The sequence below is a fragment of the Falco rusticolus genome, chromosome 4, assembly GCF_015220075.1.
Source record: "Falco rusticolus isolate bFalRus1 chromosome 4, bFalRus1.pri, whole genome shotgun sequence".
Lineage (NCBI taxonomy): Eukaryota > Metazoa > Chordata > Aves > Falconiformes > Falconidae > Falco > Falco rusticolus.
Genome location: NC_051190.1, coordinates 18,325,550 through 18,341,460, shown reverse-complemented (window position 1 = coordinate 18,341,460; position 15,911 = coordinate 18,325,550). Strand labels below are relative to the sequence as shown.

General features: G+C 48.0%; 1 protein-coding gene across 4 annotated transcripts in view; it reads left to right on the top strand.

Moving 5' to 3' along the window:
- The window catches only part of FRMD4B (FERM domain containing 4B), a 137,984-nt gene that overhangs the window by 36,335 nt on the left and 85,738 nt on the right, over positions 1–15,911 (top strand). The window contains exon 2 of one of the 4 annotated variants that reach the window (XM_037383968.1): positions 527–813. The exons of 2 other annotated variants lie outside the window; for them this stretch is intronic. Coding sequence is in view for 1 of the 2 variants with exons in the window: in XM_037383967.1 (XP_037239864.1) it covers positions 14,496–14,657 (162 nt within the window). In the remaining variant the exon portion in view is untranslated. Of the gene's footprint in view, positions 1–526; positions 814–14,309; positions 14,658–15,911 lie in introns of those variants that run through there. One more of the 4 variants, XM_037383967.1, reaches the window with a different exon arrangement.

Here is a 15,911-nt window from a genome sequence, read left to right as displayed (position 1 = left end):
CATGGGTTGTACTTCTAGATCAGATGAGACTTTCCTGAAACATTCATGGATCCTCTCCTTTCCTTCCATGGCAAATTAGGAGGTGAGGGCCGGTCATTATAAAATGGTGCTGGTTGTCCTGATTCCTTAGAGCCTGTGGAGCAGAGGAAGCTGGACGGGGAAAGAAGAGGAAACAAGACTCCCCATTCCTGACTCTGAACAGTAAAACTAGGGCTGTGAAGAGGAGGTGTGTACTTGTAAAAGAAAATCTGGGAGGAGGAGGAAGAGCTTGTTTTGTTACAACTTGGCACTGAAGTTCTAACTCTTGTCTTGTTCTTAAGTCATCAAATATCCCCTTTGAAAATGATTAGGTGAAAGTCTTAAATCCTATGAAACCACTTTTTTTTTTTTTTTTTTTTTTTTCCCCCCCTTTCCAAGCTGGGGCAGGAGCAAACACATGACTTAAACACCTCCTGTGCCGAGCTGGCCTTCAGCATAGACAGCAACAGGCTGAACCAGTTTGCTCATTGCTTTTGTCTCCTGACAGGTGCTCTCTTGTCCCGGGCGCCCTGGGAGGTGCTTGGCGGCTTCTCCCTGCACTGCAGGAATTCTCCTGCCTCCAGCCACCGGCTTGGGCACCGTGGTGTGTGGCCAGCAGCCTTGGACCAGCAGCAGCCCCACGGAGGAGGCTTTGCAGAAGACCTGAGCTGAGGCTGGGGGACTGAGCGCAGCACCTGGACACTGAGTTAAGGAGAGGTGTTTATGGCGTGTGGCAGAGGGTGAGGGGTGCAAGCAGCTTTCACTTCCAGAACGTACCCGCCTCCTGAGTCTCAGGTGAGAGAAGCTTGTTGTTTGAGTTGACAAGTTGAGTTGCCTGAGCCTGGCAGACTGTTACTACCTTTGAGTTGGGGGCATGTTCCGGCGGTCGGTGGAGGTGCTCCTGGGAGCTTAGGTCAGAAGGGGCTGAGCACAAAGAGTTTTTAGAAGCTTCTCCTGGGCTTACTTTGTGTGGATGTTGCCAGAGGCAGACCCACTCCTGGTGTGGTTCCTGATGCTGGGCTGCCTGGTGGGTCAGGCATTTGGACGCAATGTCTACCACGGATGTTGAGGGGATGGAGGCTTAACTGTGAGGGGTGCTGCCTTGTGCCAGGCACTGGAGCCCGGACCAAGAACCTCACAGGCTGAAAGCATTTGCTACTGCAGTGCCAGTGCTGCTCGAGGCTGTGGTGGGCTTCGCTGTCCTTGCTGAGCACAGAGCCTCAACAGCTGCTCTGAAGGCAGACGTGCAGGAATCCGGGGTGAGTCAGGCATGTGTGGTGTTCTCAGCGTCCTGCCAGGTCTGCTCTTTAGCAATAGCTCCATACCCAGCTAAGGGTGGTAGGATGGGGCAGCCCACCCTCGGCTGGGTGCTGGCGGGGCTCTGCACCCCCATCACTGGACCTGGGCACCCACCAACACACCCCCCCCCGGGGGGCAGCTGCCTTCAGGGTCTGCTCTGTACTGAGCTCCCTGGTGATTTCGTTACTATTTGAGATCTGCTTGAAACCAATTTCAATCTGAAGAAGTAGAAACATTGGCTGCTTTTCTCTTCCCCCTTCTAACCGTAATAGAAAAACCTGCAGCAACCCTTGAACTTAGAAATGAAATTGCTGATATAACTGTGCTGTGGCACAAGGCACAAACAGCTGGAAAATGTGCCATCTCCCACAGTATTTTAAAGGATGTGTAGCATCCTCGAGGGCTGTTTGCTAGAGCTGGCACTGTGAGCCTGTCCCGTATGCCAGAAAATAAATGATCTGTCCCCCACCTTTCAGTAGTGTATATCCCCAATGTGTGTGCACTGGACAGGTGACAGATCCCTTTCTCTGGTGACAAATGTTCTGCCCATCAGCTCAGCTGTACCTCGAAAGGGATACGCTAGTAAATCCCTGCTATGGTATCTGGCAACGAGCATATTGAGAAACAGATGGTGCTGTGCTACAATTTTACCTGCTGAAAGGCCAATGCATAATTTAGTAATACAGAAACATGAATTGTATTCCAGTGGCTGCTGCGTTCTTGTGAGGTTCTTTATTTGATTTAAGAATCAGCGGGAGGAAGGGGTAAAGGATATTATATGTAACTGGTTTTTTTTGTTTGTATTGTATTGTGGTTTTGATTATTATTTTTTTAACTCCCAGAGAATTTGGGAATGTAGCATCCACTAGATTAGTTTTTGAATAGCTGAATTTATTTTCCCCTTGTCATTTCCGTGCAAATCCTAGGGATGAGTTGCATGCCATGATGTGTGTGCTGAAGGAGCTTGTTGCCTTTGTGCAGAAGGGGCAGATACCTCTTTGTCCTGCCAAGTGCTTGGGGAGGGGTGGGAAGGACAGGGCTGTGTAGGGGAGGGACAGTCACTCTATCTGTGTCCCTAATGAGAGGTTTTATTCTGTCTACTTGCAGTCTATGGTACACTGGAGCCCCTTTCATCCTACAGCTGTGCCTTCTCTACCCCCAAAGATCCTGCTCCCAGAGTTTTTCCCACCCTAAAGCTACTGCCTGTCTCCTGTCAGTTCCTCCAATCCTTTTTCCTCACTGCGAACCAAGTATCTGTTTGCCTCCCTGAATGATGAAAAATGTTTAGGATGTAGGGGGCAAGAGGCATACAGCAACCTCAGCTTTGGTGGATGCTGAAGGTGGGACAGGACCCGGTGAGGCACCCGATACCCCGTAGCCTGCAGTGTCCTGTACCTGGGAAAGGCAGGTGCATGTTGGAAGGAAGTTTGGCCCCTCTGTTCCTTGTGTGGCTTTTCAGGACTTGAGAAACAGGTATATGGGACAAGAGGTCATGATACTGAGTGTAGCAGGGCCCGGTCAGCCATAGCTGGAAGTTCTTCTTCCTCCTGATATAGGACTGGAGGAAAAGGAGGACCAGGTGCTGTGGTTTCCCAGGGCTTGATGTCCCTTGTCCCCTTCCCTTCCAACCATGAGTGCAGAATGGGAGCAGGGCTCCTGGGAAGCACCTTCCAGGAGAGGCCAGGCAGGATGGCATGACCTGCTGAAACAGGCAGGTAAAGGGCATTTTGTGCTACAGTTTTGCCCATAAACCTGTGTGAGAATAGCACCCTTTTGGCTTTTTTTTTTTTTTTATTTAATGCCATTTTGATCCCCTGACCTCAGAAAGGGCCTAATATGAGCACTCTAGCTCCATTTCCAAGCATCCTCTTCCTGCTCCAAATGGCTTCCTTTCCCTGGCTAAGCTCTCATGTCCTCTCCAAGGAGGATGGGAAAAATGCATTATAATTTTGCAGCCTTGGCAAATGAGGAATCATGCCCATGAAAACAAATACCTGTTAATTAGGACCATGAAATGCTGATTGAATCACAGCTCTGATAATAGCAAGGGCAGTTTGCAAGCCTGCTTTATATCCCAAAGGCAGCTGGGGAGGGAAGCAATGAAAATTTTTCATTTAGGAAGCCATTTCAGCCACTCCTATCCATCTATTTAAAAGTTTCTCTGCCAACAGGTACTACTCAGTTACTACATTGTTTCCATTTGAAGTATGAGGGGGAGGCTGAACTTATTGCTTGGGATAATTGCTAACAAATGCTGAATTCTCATTTGTGCCCATAATAGCAAGAACAACTTTTTTTTTTAGGCATACGAATGGTCTCAGATTGACCCCCGTTGGGGAGTTTCTGTGTTGGGGAGTTTCTGTTGCTGCAGGACGGCCAGAAGAGAGATGAAGAAACTGCAGGGAGCCTGGCCAGGGTAAAGCCCTGTCTGTCCTGCTTCCCTCTCTGCCAAGGTGGCTAGGGAAGAGTTTAAAGGGGTTAAAAAACAGAACAAAACACTGGATCCAAACTATATCTGAACCTTAAAACTTAACCTCGCCATTGCTGCACATTTGTTCTGTGCCTGGTTAGAAAACATCTTGCAAATGTAGTGCTACATGGCAAATACGGCAGGGTCACGGCTCTGCAGGAGCACGGGTTTTTCTTCTCCTGAGGTAACATGGCGAAGTCTTCAATTGTGCCGTGTATCAAAACAGCCTCTTTAAAAAAGCTGGGTTGTTTTCGATTGTCCCCCGTCCCGTCCCCCCCCTTTTTTTTTTTGTTTGTTTGGGTTTTTTTTCCCCTGAAGATGAGTTTTAACAGTCCATGCAATCAATAGCCCTTTGCTATAGTCCCCTCTCCCTTCCTGCCATTGCCCCTTCCCTCTTATTCTCCCCAGTAAGCCACAAACCAAGTGGTTCTGGTTTAGGAGTGGGCTGGGGTAACCCACCCCGCTGCACCCACGTCCTCACCCCTTGCGATAAGGGGTTGCACAGCTTTACCTGCTGGATCTGGCCATGGCCTCCAGCTGTGGCGGCAGCTGTGCTGGTGAGGGGGGAGCTGTGATGGGCAAGACCCCTGGCACTGTGCCACACGTGTCTGGTGGGGGGGGCTCTGAGAAAGCCGGGAGATGTGGGGAAACCTCGCCTGGCAGGAACAAAGCTCCGTCTCCAGCACCTGCACCCTGTTTTCTGAAGGGGTGAGGTCCTGCTGACCCCAACAGGCTGACTCAGCAGACGAGGCCACTGCCACCATGGCCATCCCGCTGTCCCCTCCAATGTCTCTGCCTTTCCCTCCCCGCTTCCTTCCTCACTGTTTGTGTTGCTGACTTTTCCTGATGCTCCCACCCCAGGGGCGGCTGATACAGTGCTGCTGGCATCAAGCCTTTCTCTTGGTGCTTTTTTTTTAAAAAAGGGAAGGAAAGTTGGACCGGGACGCCTTGCTCTTGGAGGGGCTCTGCTCAGCTTGAACATGCAAAATACGTGTTGTCTAAACTCAGCCTGTCTTCCCTGGTGAGAGGAACTTTGAATTTCTGCAGTACCAGTGAAGATTTCTTCTCCAAATACCACTAGTTTGAGGACAAATACAGGGGTGGCAGCCAGCAGAGGACTGGTCTGGGTGGTGACTCCAGAAGGCATCTCATGAAGTTCAGAGCAGAGTTATGGTTCAGGTTTTCAGTGCAGAAACAGAGACCTTGTGGGACCCAGCTCCGTGGGTGATTGATTCATGACCCACCTGTGTTCCTGGGGTTGGGCAGAAAAACCCCTCTATTTCAATATATATATATTTCTTTTAACATAATATAATTTTGAATGGCTTGAGTAGGTAATGATTGCAAAATGCCTGTTGAGGCCGAGGAGAGGAGGACTGAGCATTGGCAGGAGGAGGTGTGGGACGTGGTGGTGAAGAACCATTGGGGGTTGGCGGGTTGGTGGGGCAGCGTGTGGAGTGCTCATGGCATGCCCGGCCTTGCTGCGAGCCTATTGAGGGCAGCTGGAGTCTTTCCATTGATTTCAATGGGCTTTGGATCAAGCCCATGGCATGCTGCTTGTTTACTTTGGAGGCCTTCTGAGGATAAAAACAAACTTTCAATGGCTGCTCTCTTTCCTCCTTTGGTGCAGCTGATCCTTGCACCCCGTGGTCCAGGGCTGCTGGACACACACCTGCTTTCTGAAGAGCCAGGAACTCGTGTGCTTTGGAAAGCTTGCTTTAGTCTTCCAGGGCACTAAGAGTTGCTATGAGCATAAGCGATGTGGTTCCTCTGGGGAAATGCCACAAGCAGCTTGACTTGTTTCCTTTCCTATGGTCAAACACTTGGCACCAAGGCTCACCTTCATGAAATGCTTCCACCAGAGCTCATCTGTTCTAACAGCAAAACATACTGATTTGCTTCCTTTCAAATTCTAGATGGTTATTGCCCATTTATTTGTCTAGAGCTAGCAAACATGCACTGTTCAGGTACTTTGTTAGTAAAATGAGGCACTAATTGCTGTAGCAATCGATGACATGTTGTGAAATGATGTTCATTTTGCTTTCTAGCTTGAGAAGCGCCGTTGCGGCAGACCTGCATTCTCAGAAAGCATAGCACTGAGAGTGCTGGCAACTTATGATATAGATTTACAGTACCAATTTATTCTTGTCTCTGCTATTTACTGGTGCTGTCTCTCTCCACGGGTTTGTGATTCTGCCTCTGCAAAAATTGGCTGGAAAAATGCAGTGTTCTTCCTCAAAAGGCTGTGAACTGGACTTACCCACGGCAGGTGTGACAAGACCTGTTAACTCCAGGTTGGACTGATCAAGTCCTGGATAGAGAATGGTCCTGTGGCCATTTTTTACTTGAGCATGCCACAGCAGTGGGTCTGGATGCTGGTGGTCTGGCCTGGGGGAGATGAGGTGACTATACTGTGGTCCTAGAAGAGTATCAGCTGCCTGTGCCATGCTGCTGGCCTCTCCAACCAGTGGCGGTGGGGTTGGGGCTCAGTTCCTTTAAATGTGGGTTTTGATGAAAAGTTTCTATCAGCAGTAGTGCTCTGGTGTGCCAAATACTGAATGGATGCAGGAATGAATCCTGCTCGGCTGGGTTTATGGTCTGAAATGGAGTAGGGAGGAGAAGCACAAAAATGTCCAAGATGGTCACTTGGTTCACGTTGGATAGGATGCATGATTAAACTCTGTCATCTGGGCATGTATGTAGGGAAGGACAAATCCATTCCTGGGTGTACAACTTTCCTGGGCTAGGCATGACCCATAAAGTCTAATCAAGGGCAGAGTATTGCTCTGAGTCATGATTTTTCTGGAGGCTATAGCATCCTGAGTTACTCATCCTGAGAGAATGAATGCACCGAGGCTATAATTATAGTAGTTAGACATCATTTATTCTCAGTCTTTAAAAGATTCTTGTCAGGAGACTGATAGGTTTGGGTCGTTATTTTTGTCTTCGTGGCCATATATATCGTGCAAAATGCTGAAACTTTACTATCTCATTTATGCTTCCTCTTACAGCGTTGTAGATCTCTGCCTGGTATTTAGGTTATGTAGTAATTCTACCCCATTTGCCATAGATTAACGAGGCTATAAAATAATCATAAAGCTGGGGCAGCCCTGAATTTTCATGCTCCTCACATATTTATATCTACCGTGAAATACTTCATCCAAAAGTAATTATCTGACTTCTTCAGGCTCCCTTTAATACTCCCTGCTGACTCAAAACGTAGGAGATGCTGCCCCATGTTTGGCTGGGACAGCAGCAGGGCGATGCCAGCATCCATCATGGACCGGTGCCCGAGGGAAGCTGAGCAGGTTTGGTACCTGTTGGGGAGTGCTGTCCCTTCCGAGTGACCGGCCAGTAGAGCCGGGGAAGGAACCCTCCTGCTGCCAGCCGGGGCTGTGGGAGGTGCAGGACGAACCGGCGGGGCTGGATGTGTTGCGCTGTCTGGAACTCCAGCCCCTCCATCCTCCAGACTTTGAACCTGCCACTCCTCTGGTGAGACCCCGAAGCGTTTCATGGCTCCAGGAAGGCGATGGACAGGACGAGTGGCGTGCACTCCTAAAATGCAAACCACAGAGGTGTGTGGCATTGCTCCAAGCTGCCAGGAAGCTGCTGCCTTAGGTCTATGTGGGAGGTGCAGGGGGCTGTACTGTCCCACCTGAATACTTGAGCAAGAGGTGGAAATTTTGTCAGGATGGTCTGTCAGTGTACAGAAGCTATTATAATTTTGCCTCTAAAGCTATAATGCTAAAAGTATTTTGTACACTTTGTTACTCCTCTGCCAGTTTGAGGGAGGGAGAGGTCATGAGACTGCAGGTGTGGAGTGACAATGGGGTTTTGTCCCTTCCTATCATTTATTTTTGCAGCACGTGAGAGCTGTCTCTCCTGTTGTTCAGTGGGGTCTCGGCCCCTCTTCTGCCAAGGCTCCTTGTCCCCCCTGGGGCTTGGGGACCATCTCCATGGGCTGTTACCCTACCCTGCCTCCATGGGTAGGAGGCACGGGCACGGCTGGCATGTGAGTGAGAGCAACCTGCTGCAGGGCCGGATACCAGGACAGCAAAATCAGCAGCTTGGAGAGCAGTTGCTCTTCCTGCTGCAGCTTCCTAAGGCAGCCGCAGCCTCTCCTCCATGGGTGCCTCCCCCTTGCAGGGCCTGGCACTGCAGCAGGCTGGCGCAGCTGGAATTGTCCCCTGCAGCGGCACTGTCACTGCCCTGGCCGTGCAGTGGCTCTGGGGAAGGAGGCGGCAGTGGTGTTGTTTTCTCTGCAGCCCTGAGGATGCCCCAGGTTTCCACCCCGTGCTTGTTTGATCTTCTCATTTCCTCCAGATGTGGCTTGGGAGTAGCACCTAGCGCAGATTGATTTCCCGTGTCACCAGTGGTGACTCTCCCCTGCTGATGAAGGAAGCCCTTCCCACAAAGCTGGGAAGAGGAGGATAGTTTTCCAGGCTCCTGCCCCATCCTGGAGTGGGGGATTCATCCCACGGATCCCCTGCCCCACCGTATGGTGTCCCTGGGGCAGGACTTCATGCCTGGGGAGCTGCAGGCAGTGATGCTGGTGTCTGGGGAGATCTTCCTACGGGTCCCCAGCCTGCCATTGCTCGGGTTGCTGAGCAAGAGCATTGTCAAGACACATTTTGTCTGAAAGCAGTCACAGACTCTGTGTGTGTGTGATGGAAACTAATCCTCTTTCAGCTGGAGATAATTTTTTTCTCATGTGTTTTCATCCTCCTTTGCTTAGAAACGTGGGGTGGTGTTTCCCTTTATTATGTATCTTTTCTGTGGAAACTGACTTTACATGGTTGTAGACTTCTACCCACCAAGAAATATGTGTGTATACAAATGTAAATACAGTTTGTATATAGGTATGCTTTAAATAATTACATGCATTAGTTGTCCTCACTGCTTCCAGATTGCGTGTAGACTTCTTGAACTGCATCCTCACCTGACTGTACAGGCATGGACCTGTGAGGTTCCACCGAGGTCAGGCATGCTGTGCCAAATAGTACCCCAAGGCACTGGCCGAAAAGTACCGGAGAAATGATGTTTGTATTGTAAAAAACTGGGTGACGTGTTCTGATGGCGATAGCTTGGCAGCGAGAGATGTCAAACCCTGACTTGTGAAACTGGAGCATATGCTATTTGTTATGAACCTGACCTGATTTTGGAGTTCTAGGTACAGCAGGTATGAAAATGTGCCATTCGAGGAATCAGACTGCAAGCTGTTTAATCATTTATAGAGTTAAAAGGCAGTGGCACTTGGTTTCTGATGTGACGTGCTAATTAGCTTTACTATGGGATACAGACTGCCAGAAACTCATGTTCTGGCACTGTGGCTCTTGAGCTTTAAAAATGTGTTTACTTGTCACAGTGTTATGTTTATATCATTAGTGTGGAGCAATATATGTACAGCCCAAGCTCTCTTGAGAGGAGGAAAAAAAGTCAGGACCTCATTTAGGAGAATGTAAGGCTGCTGTTAAACAGGCTTATTAGAGGCTGTGCCTCATCCAGAGAGGAGAGCACTAGGTACCAGAGCTTCCCTCTCGGATGCGGATCATCTTGGGTGTAGTTGTGGCTTTCAGCTACATCACTCACTTGCCTTAGGTGCAGTTCAGTGGGCAAAACTGGGAATCGAAATTCCTGGTGTAGCAACTGGGGAGGGGTCCAAATACCTGCACAGGATGCTGTTATTAGCCTTAAAGGAAAGTGGGATGGCCCTTTCATGCAGATTTAATGTGCTTTCTAAATGAAAGTTTGTTAATGTGAATGGTAGTAGATAAATTTTTGTGGAAGTGTAGGCTTTTCTGAGAGGTTCCCCAAATTTGTGCTAATATAAAGGATTAAAGTAGGGTAGTTAAGATTATCTTGTGATTCTGCCCCCTCCAATAATCTCAAAGAACCAAACTGGTTTGCAAATGCCTTTTACTAGAAGTTGAATCTTGCTTCAAAAGCTCTCAATCAGGGCAGGCTGGATTACAGACATCCTATGCACCGGTGCTGCTTTTTAAGCATCTTATGTACTGAGAGGTTGCAACATCAAAGAGAGGGTGCCTGATGACTGTATTTCATTTTATCTTTAAGTTGGTAATTAAGAGTCAGAATGTAGCAAAAATTATTTTTGAAAAGTCGCTTCATCTTTATTTGGGGTTAATTGCATTAATGTTCACAGCTTCACAGGCTTGTTTCATGACAGGAATTAAAGTGCTGGGGGATACGCAGCTTCAGCATTGTCTGAGAAAGTCCTGATTCCCAAGTAATCCAGTTGTTAATGCTCATGAAAACTCTTACAAATCAGCACCTTTGGGCATTTTTTTAAACGTGTTTTTTAAAAGCAGTGTAACCATACGCTGTTGGCTTGTGGCTGGAGCAAAATCAGAAAATTCTGATGCACAAATCTGTGAGCAGATCTTCAGAAAGGAGAAACACATCTGGGGGTGGCAGGATGAGGTGGGACTGCAGTTGGTTTCTGGTAGGAATTCAGTGGTGCCACAGCTTTTTGGGTCTTAGCAAGGACCTCAACAATTGTTATCATTGGCCTGAGACCATCGCAGGGTATGGGGGCTTGGGGGTCTGAACCTTTGGAGTTGAGCTAACAGCAGGTTTTAAATGGTGATGTGTGCCAGGAAACAGAACTGTTCCTCAGCCTTGCGAGGGCTGTCACAGTGTTCTTGGTCTGTGCTGAACTTTGCTGCTTGCTCTATGGAATATTATAAATATTGGTTGCAATCATGCATAGTCAATGTATGGGGACAAATTACGGATTGGAGTGTGTTTTAAAGCACCGGTTAAGACAGACATCTGCTAGCCCGTGTAATTAAGGCATTTTGAGCACATGCACCATAACTCACCTTTTACTGTTAAAGGTTCAGAGACCAAAAATGATCAAAGCTTTAATTTCGTTATCTGCCAGTGGGGACTCTGTGTGTGTGTGTGTGTCCTTTTTCCTGTATGTCTAATCAAAAGTTGTATCTAGGGGTTAATACTGCTTTGTAGATGTAAGGGAAGATTGATGCTCTTGTCCGATGTCTCACCGGTAGATGAATTCTCTATTCATGTGAACTTCATATGAGCTACTTTGAAAAGAAAAGCAGCAATTCAGCTAAGCGTCGTTCCATTCATTTGGGCACAGAAGATAACATGCAAGGAAGCCTGAGAATCCACTTGGGATCATCTTTTCCTGTTACGTTGGTAGCAAACCCTTGTTCTCTTTTTTTTTAATGCTCATTATTCCGGAACTACGATCAATAATATAAGGAAAAGCGTGAATCTGCCACACATCAAGTTTTCTGTTTTCTCTTTTCAAGTGATGTTCTCCTTAGATTCCTGTTGTGTGTAGGCTTATTCCTTACCAGAAATGAATGCCCTGTGGTTCATATGACTGTACATCAAATAGATTTGCAGTAGCTGTCTGCAGTGTTCCCTTGGAAGTGGTACATACCTCTACAGGCTTTTCCAGAGATATCTATCTTCCCTACCCCCCTTCCTTATAGAATAGAATAGAGATCTGGATACTACAGCCTTTGGAAACTGTCTGGATGTCCTACTGACTTTCCCTTGCTGAATGTTGTGACCTCTGTCCTGACTCTTAAGGAGCCCAGGTGTTATTTCAAATGAACCCACTTACAATCAGGTTCTGAAAATGGAAGTCAAGAAAAGTCCAAGATTAATTTGAATGGTTAATTCGTCAGCTGCATACGAAAACACCAAAATCCTTCAAAATTCCATTTAGCTGCTCTTTGCATCATCAGCTTGCTTTGCTCTTTTTTGTTCTGTGGGTGTTCAAGAGGCAGCACACCACGGTGTGACTGTGGCCACATGTACTCAGGTGGGTGAGGAAGGTGAAGTCCAGACGGCACTTGCTTGTTTCTGTTACCTACTTCATCCAGAAGGATGACAAGATGTGTGTGAAGCCCCTACTCATAAGAGTGGACTTCAAATCCCATGTACCCTAAGTAAGGGTGGGGAAAAGGTTCTTGCCTTGCTTTAGCCTACACGCAGAGCTATAATTTTACTATAGGATCATAATGCCTGTACAAGATAATGGAGATATTGATGGGTAAAGCCGTTGGGAGTACTGAGGAGGGAGGGTCTGAGTACATGTGGCTCTACCTTCTGAGACGGGGCCATTGCTCAGGCACATGGTAATTTATGAAGCATAAAGAGTAACTGTGCAGAACATGTAAGTTCAATTTAAAGATACCATGGAACATAGACCAACCTAAAAAAAAAAACCAAACACCAAAAAACAACAACAAAAACCCAAACAACTAAATCTCTTGTGCTGTGCTAAAGGAGACAACGCTCATCATCCTTAATTTTTCAGTCTGGTTAGGTAATAGGGAAAACAAAAAAGCACTGAGAACAGCAGGCACAGAGCAGGAGCTTTCCAACTTTTCATAGTGGGTTGGTTGGATTTTCCTGGCGCAGGACAGGGCTGTTGCCTGCACTATTTCTTGAACTACAAAGCTCCTTTTCTTTTAGAAATGGAACTTGAAAATCGGATTTTCTTTTATTTCTGTGTTTAAATTTGGATATGACTTGACCATAATACACAGATGCTATTTGAGTTTTTCCTGCCTCATTCCTCTCCAAAACAGTGTTATCTGAGGGAATGGCAACTACCCGCTGCCAAGCCTGGTGGTGGTTCTGGCTTAGGCTATTGGAATAACTAACTCTGTGGATATTTATCTCTCCCCGTGGACAATGGAAACTTCTCCCATTTTGTATGTTTTTGTTGATGTTAAAGTTCTCTAAACACAAAATGGTGATGGGCAGCACCGGAGGAGGAGGAAGAAGACTTCCTTGCGGCCACAAGCTCTAAGACAGCGTTCAAAAGGGTGATAAAACTCTTGGGGTGGGTGTATGGCTGTTGGATTTCGCTGCAGAGCCCCAAGTCTTTACTTGCTTCTTGTTGTATCAAGCTGTATCTCTCTCTGCACCAGCTCGCTTTGTAATAGCTTCTAATACATTTGAAATATAGTTGTTGTTTTCCCAAGTGAAAGCAAGGTTTGGAGAGATTTAAACGCCCTGGCAGCAACATAGCCAATAGGTACCAGCACCAAGAGGAGCCAGGGCTGCTTTTGCTTTGTTATATGTAAAAGGAAAAAGTGTGATGTCTGGAGAAACACAGGTCCAAAGCTTGTCTAAAACAGGCGGTCATCTGTCTACAGAATTACATCACCCCAGCTATGACATGGGGCGGGGGGCGGGTGTCCCTGTGCATGAGCACAGGCTCTTGCAATACAATGAAGGCTGATTTAATATGGAACGAAATTAGTTTTGTGAACACTTGCCCTGTGCTATGGGCATGCAGGGTGTCTTCCATGAAGAGCATTTGGGACAGGGCTGCTGTGTAGCGGCTGTTTGCTGGCAGTGCACTTGGGCAAGCAGTACCAGCAATGCCATGGGATTTAGCTCTCCCATGCAGCCCTTATGCAAGCTGTTCCTGCCCCCCTTTGATTCATTTCATTACACAAGAGAGATTACTTTTACAGGTCGGTCTTGCTGATGGTTTTAGGAAAAAAATCTGCTCCTTGAGCAGTTTCTCCAGCAAGGTGCTGGTGGTGGCGTGTGGTGCTCCCTGCAACTTCCATCCTGAAAAGCTTAGGAATTGTAAAATCTTCTGTGGGGGTCTTAAAAAAAAATTAATTACTTTTTGACTTCCACCTTCCCTTAGCTTTTAATAGGAAAGAGCCCACAAATGAAAAGTGTGGCTGGGTGGCATCAGCAGTTTAAGCCCCAGAAGGGCAAGGTGCTGCCTAATTTTAAACCAGCTATCAAGGCAAAGCTGGAGTCTCTTGTGGGCTATTATTTCAGTATTTATTTGCTGTGGGCTGTTTGTGAATTGCTCACCTAGCATGAGCAGCGTTGTTTTTCTCATGCAGCAAGTGTTGCATTAATGGAGTTAGTTTAAGAGTAGAGCAAAATCACCTCTTCAGCAGGTGTTGAGTTTAACCGGGACCGTGCAACAGCCAAGGAGGAGGTGTGGAGCAGAGAGGTGGCTCCATGCTGTGGGCATCTGCTGTGATCTGAGCTGGAAGAGAAGTTAGTGTGTGTATTTTGCAGGGGTATTCTGATCCTTTCCCCTCCCTCCCCTTTCCTCCACTTGCTGGCTCCCGGAGGTGCTCTTTTAAAATAGGATTTCTAGTGTACAATTTGAGCATGGGATCAGCCGGGAGAGAACGATAACAGCTTTGTTCCACGTATGGCAGATAACAAAGCATCGGAGGCAGATCGCAGCGTTAGGTGGACGTGGTGATGAAGTGCCTGCCCAGCTTACGAGGTGCAGCGGAGATTAACGCTGTCGAGCGGTTCCCTTCTCTTGGAGTGTCTAAATGGGGTTGTCGTCAGGGCATATGGCAAAAGGGTTAAAATTTAATTAGAAAACATAGTGGTAGCTACTGGAGCTTAACAGAGCTTTATATAAGCCGCTAAGAAGGACAAGGCTGCTGTGTGAGCTGCTGGTAGGGCTGAGCTACTGCAGCCGCTGGCTCGGCTTTAGGCACGGCCGGCCAGGGCATGCCTGGGAATCTGCCCAGGAAGCGCCGTGAAAGAAGAGTTTGTTTTAAGGCTTGACCCTGGCTCTGCGCGACACCCCTGCCCTCCGCCCGCCGTATAAAGCCGGGCTGCCGTCATGCCAGGCGTCTGAGCGGGGGAGCGAGAGCCAGTGGCAGCCAGCCGGGACGGGGATTTTGTTTTGCCAAGGGAGCAGCTCATGGCTTCAGTGTTCATGTGCGGGGTGGAGGATCTGCTCTTCAGCGGGAGCCGTTTCGTCTGGACGGTGACGGTGGCAGCGCTGAGGAGGTGGTACGCTGCCCGGCTGCGGGCATGCCGGCAAGCCCTGCGAGCGTGGTGTGGCCTCCGGGATGTCTACCAGGTAAACCTCCTAGCTCCCCCCTAGTAACTACCCTGGGTTTTGGTGTTTGTGTGGGTTTTTTTGTTTGTGTGGGTTTTTTTGTTTGTTTGTTTGTTTGTTTGTTTTTTTTAAAAAAGCCTCGTGCCACCTGATGGACACGTGCTGGCTCACCTGCCTGACCCCCCAGCATGAAGCCGGTGAGGCTGGGACGGTGCGAGGTGCAGCACATGGAGCCAGAGCTGCAGCTCCCCAGCAGATCTGTCATCGGTGCTGAGCTGGGGTCCAGCACGGCTTCCAAACAGCCAGCACTGCGCGTCTGGTTTGAATTCAGGTTTTGGGGAGGTGTTCTAAATGTTCAATGTGTTTTATCAGCCAGTTTATCCCAAAGCGTTTCAGCAGCTGACAGCCCCTCAGTCTCTTTCATGCCATCACTATCCTTGCACTTGGGATCTGGGGGACGGAGCTCAGCTCCCCCTCCTGCGTTGCTGGCACTCGGAGCACGATGCTGCCATAGGAGAGACTGGCTGGAGCTTTTTCTGCTGTTTGTGTGGCTGAACAGCAGCAGACTGTAAAATGATAGTGTTTGACATTACAAAGGCATTGCTATTTGGGGGGGCTGTGATGAGTCCTGCAACAACTGGGGGAGGCTCCCCTTCCTGCCGGCAAAAAGGCTGGCATTTACTGTGGCATCCAGTTGCAGTTAGGGTGGTGCCACTCTTTGGGCTCTGTTTTTGCTGGCAGTTACTTATTTTTGTGTGCGTCTCTTTTTGTCTCACGTGTAAACTGGTGATGTGTGCCTGGTCAGGGTGTCAGTGTGCGTGTTTGCTAGATTATGTTGAATGTTTCAAAGCTGCTTCTCCCTTCTTCCTGGTGTGTTGCAACACAGAGAATGACACAGCTCATAGCAAACAGCTCTCTAGAACTGTCAGGATGTTATTTCCATGGGAAAGTCATGCTAAAAAGACGTCTGTGCCTATTTAATCCCAAAGGGATCTGTTGCTATTTAGCTTTCAGGTATGCCCAGGAGTGGTAGAACAGCTTTACAGTGATAGAAGTGCTTCCAAGTACTCTAATGCATCTTGTACAGGTGATGGATGCAAATACTCATGGTATGTGTGACAACGTGTGTCACTTGGGGAATATGGCTCAAGTGCAGTTAGGGATTGCAGGAGTACGGGCATCATTGCTCCCCATCTGCCTGCCTTTACTGACCTGAAGAAATGTGGGATGCAGCCTTGGCTCCCTTCTTTCTCTATACATAAAATCCAGCTACAC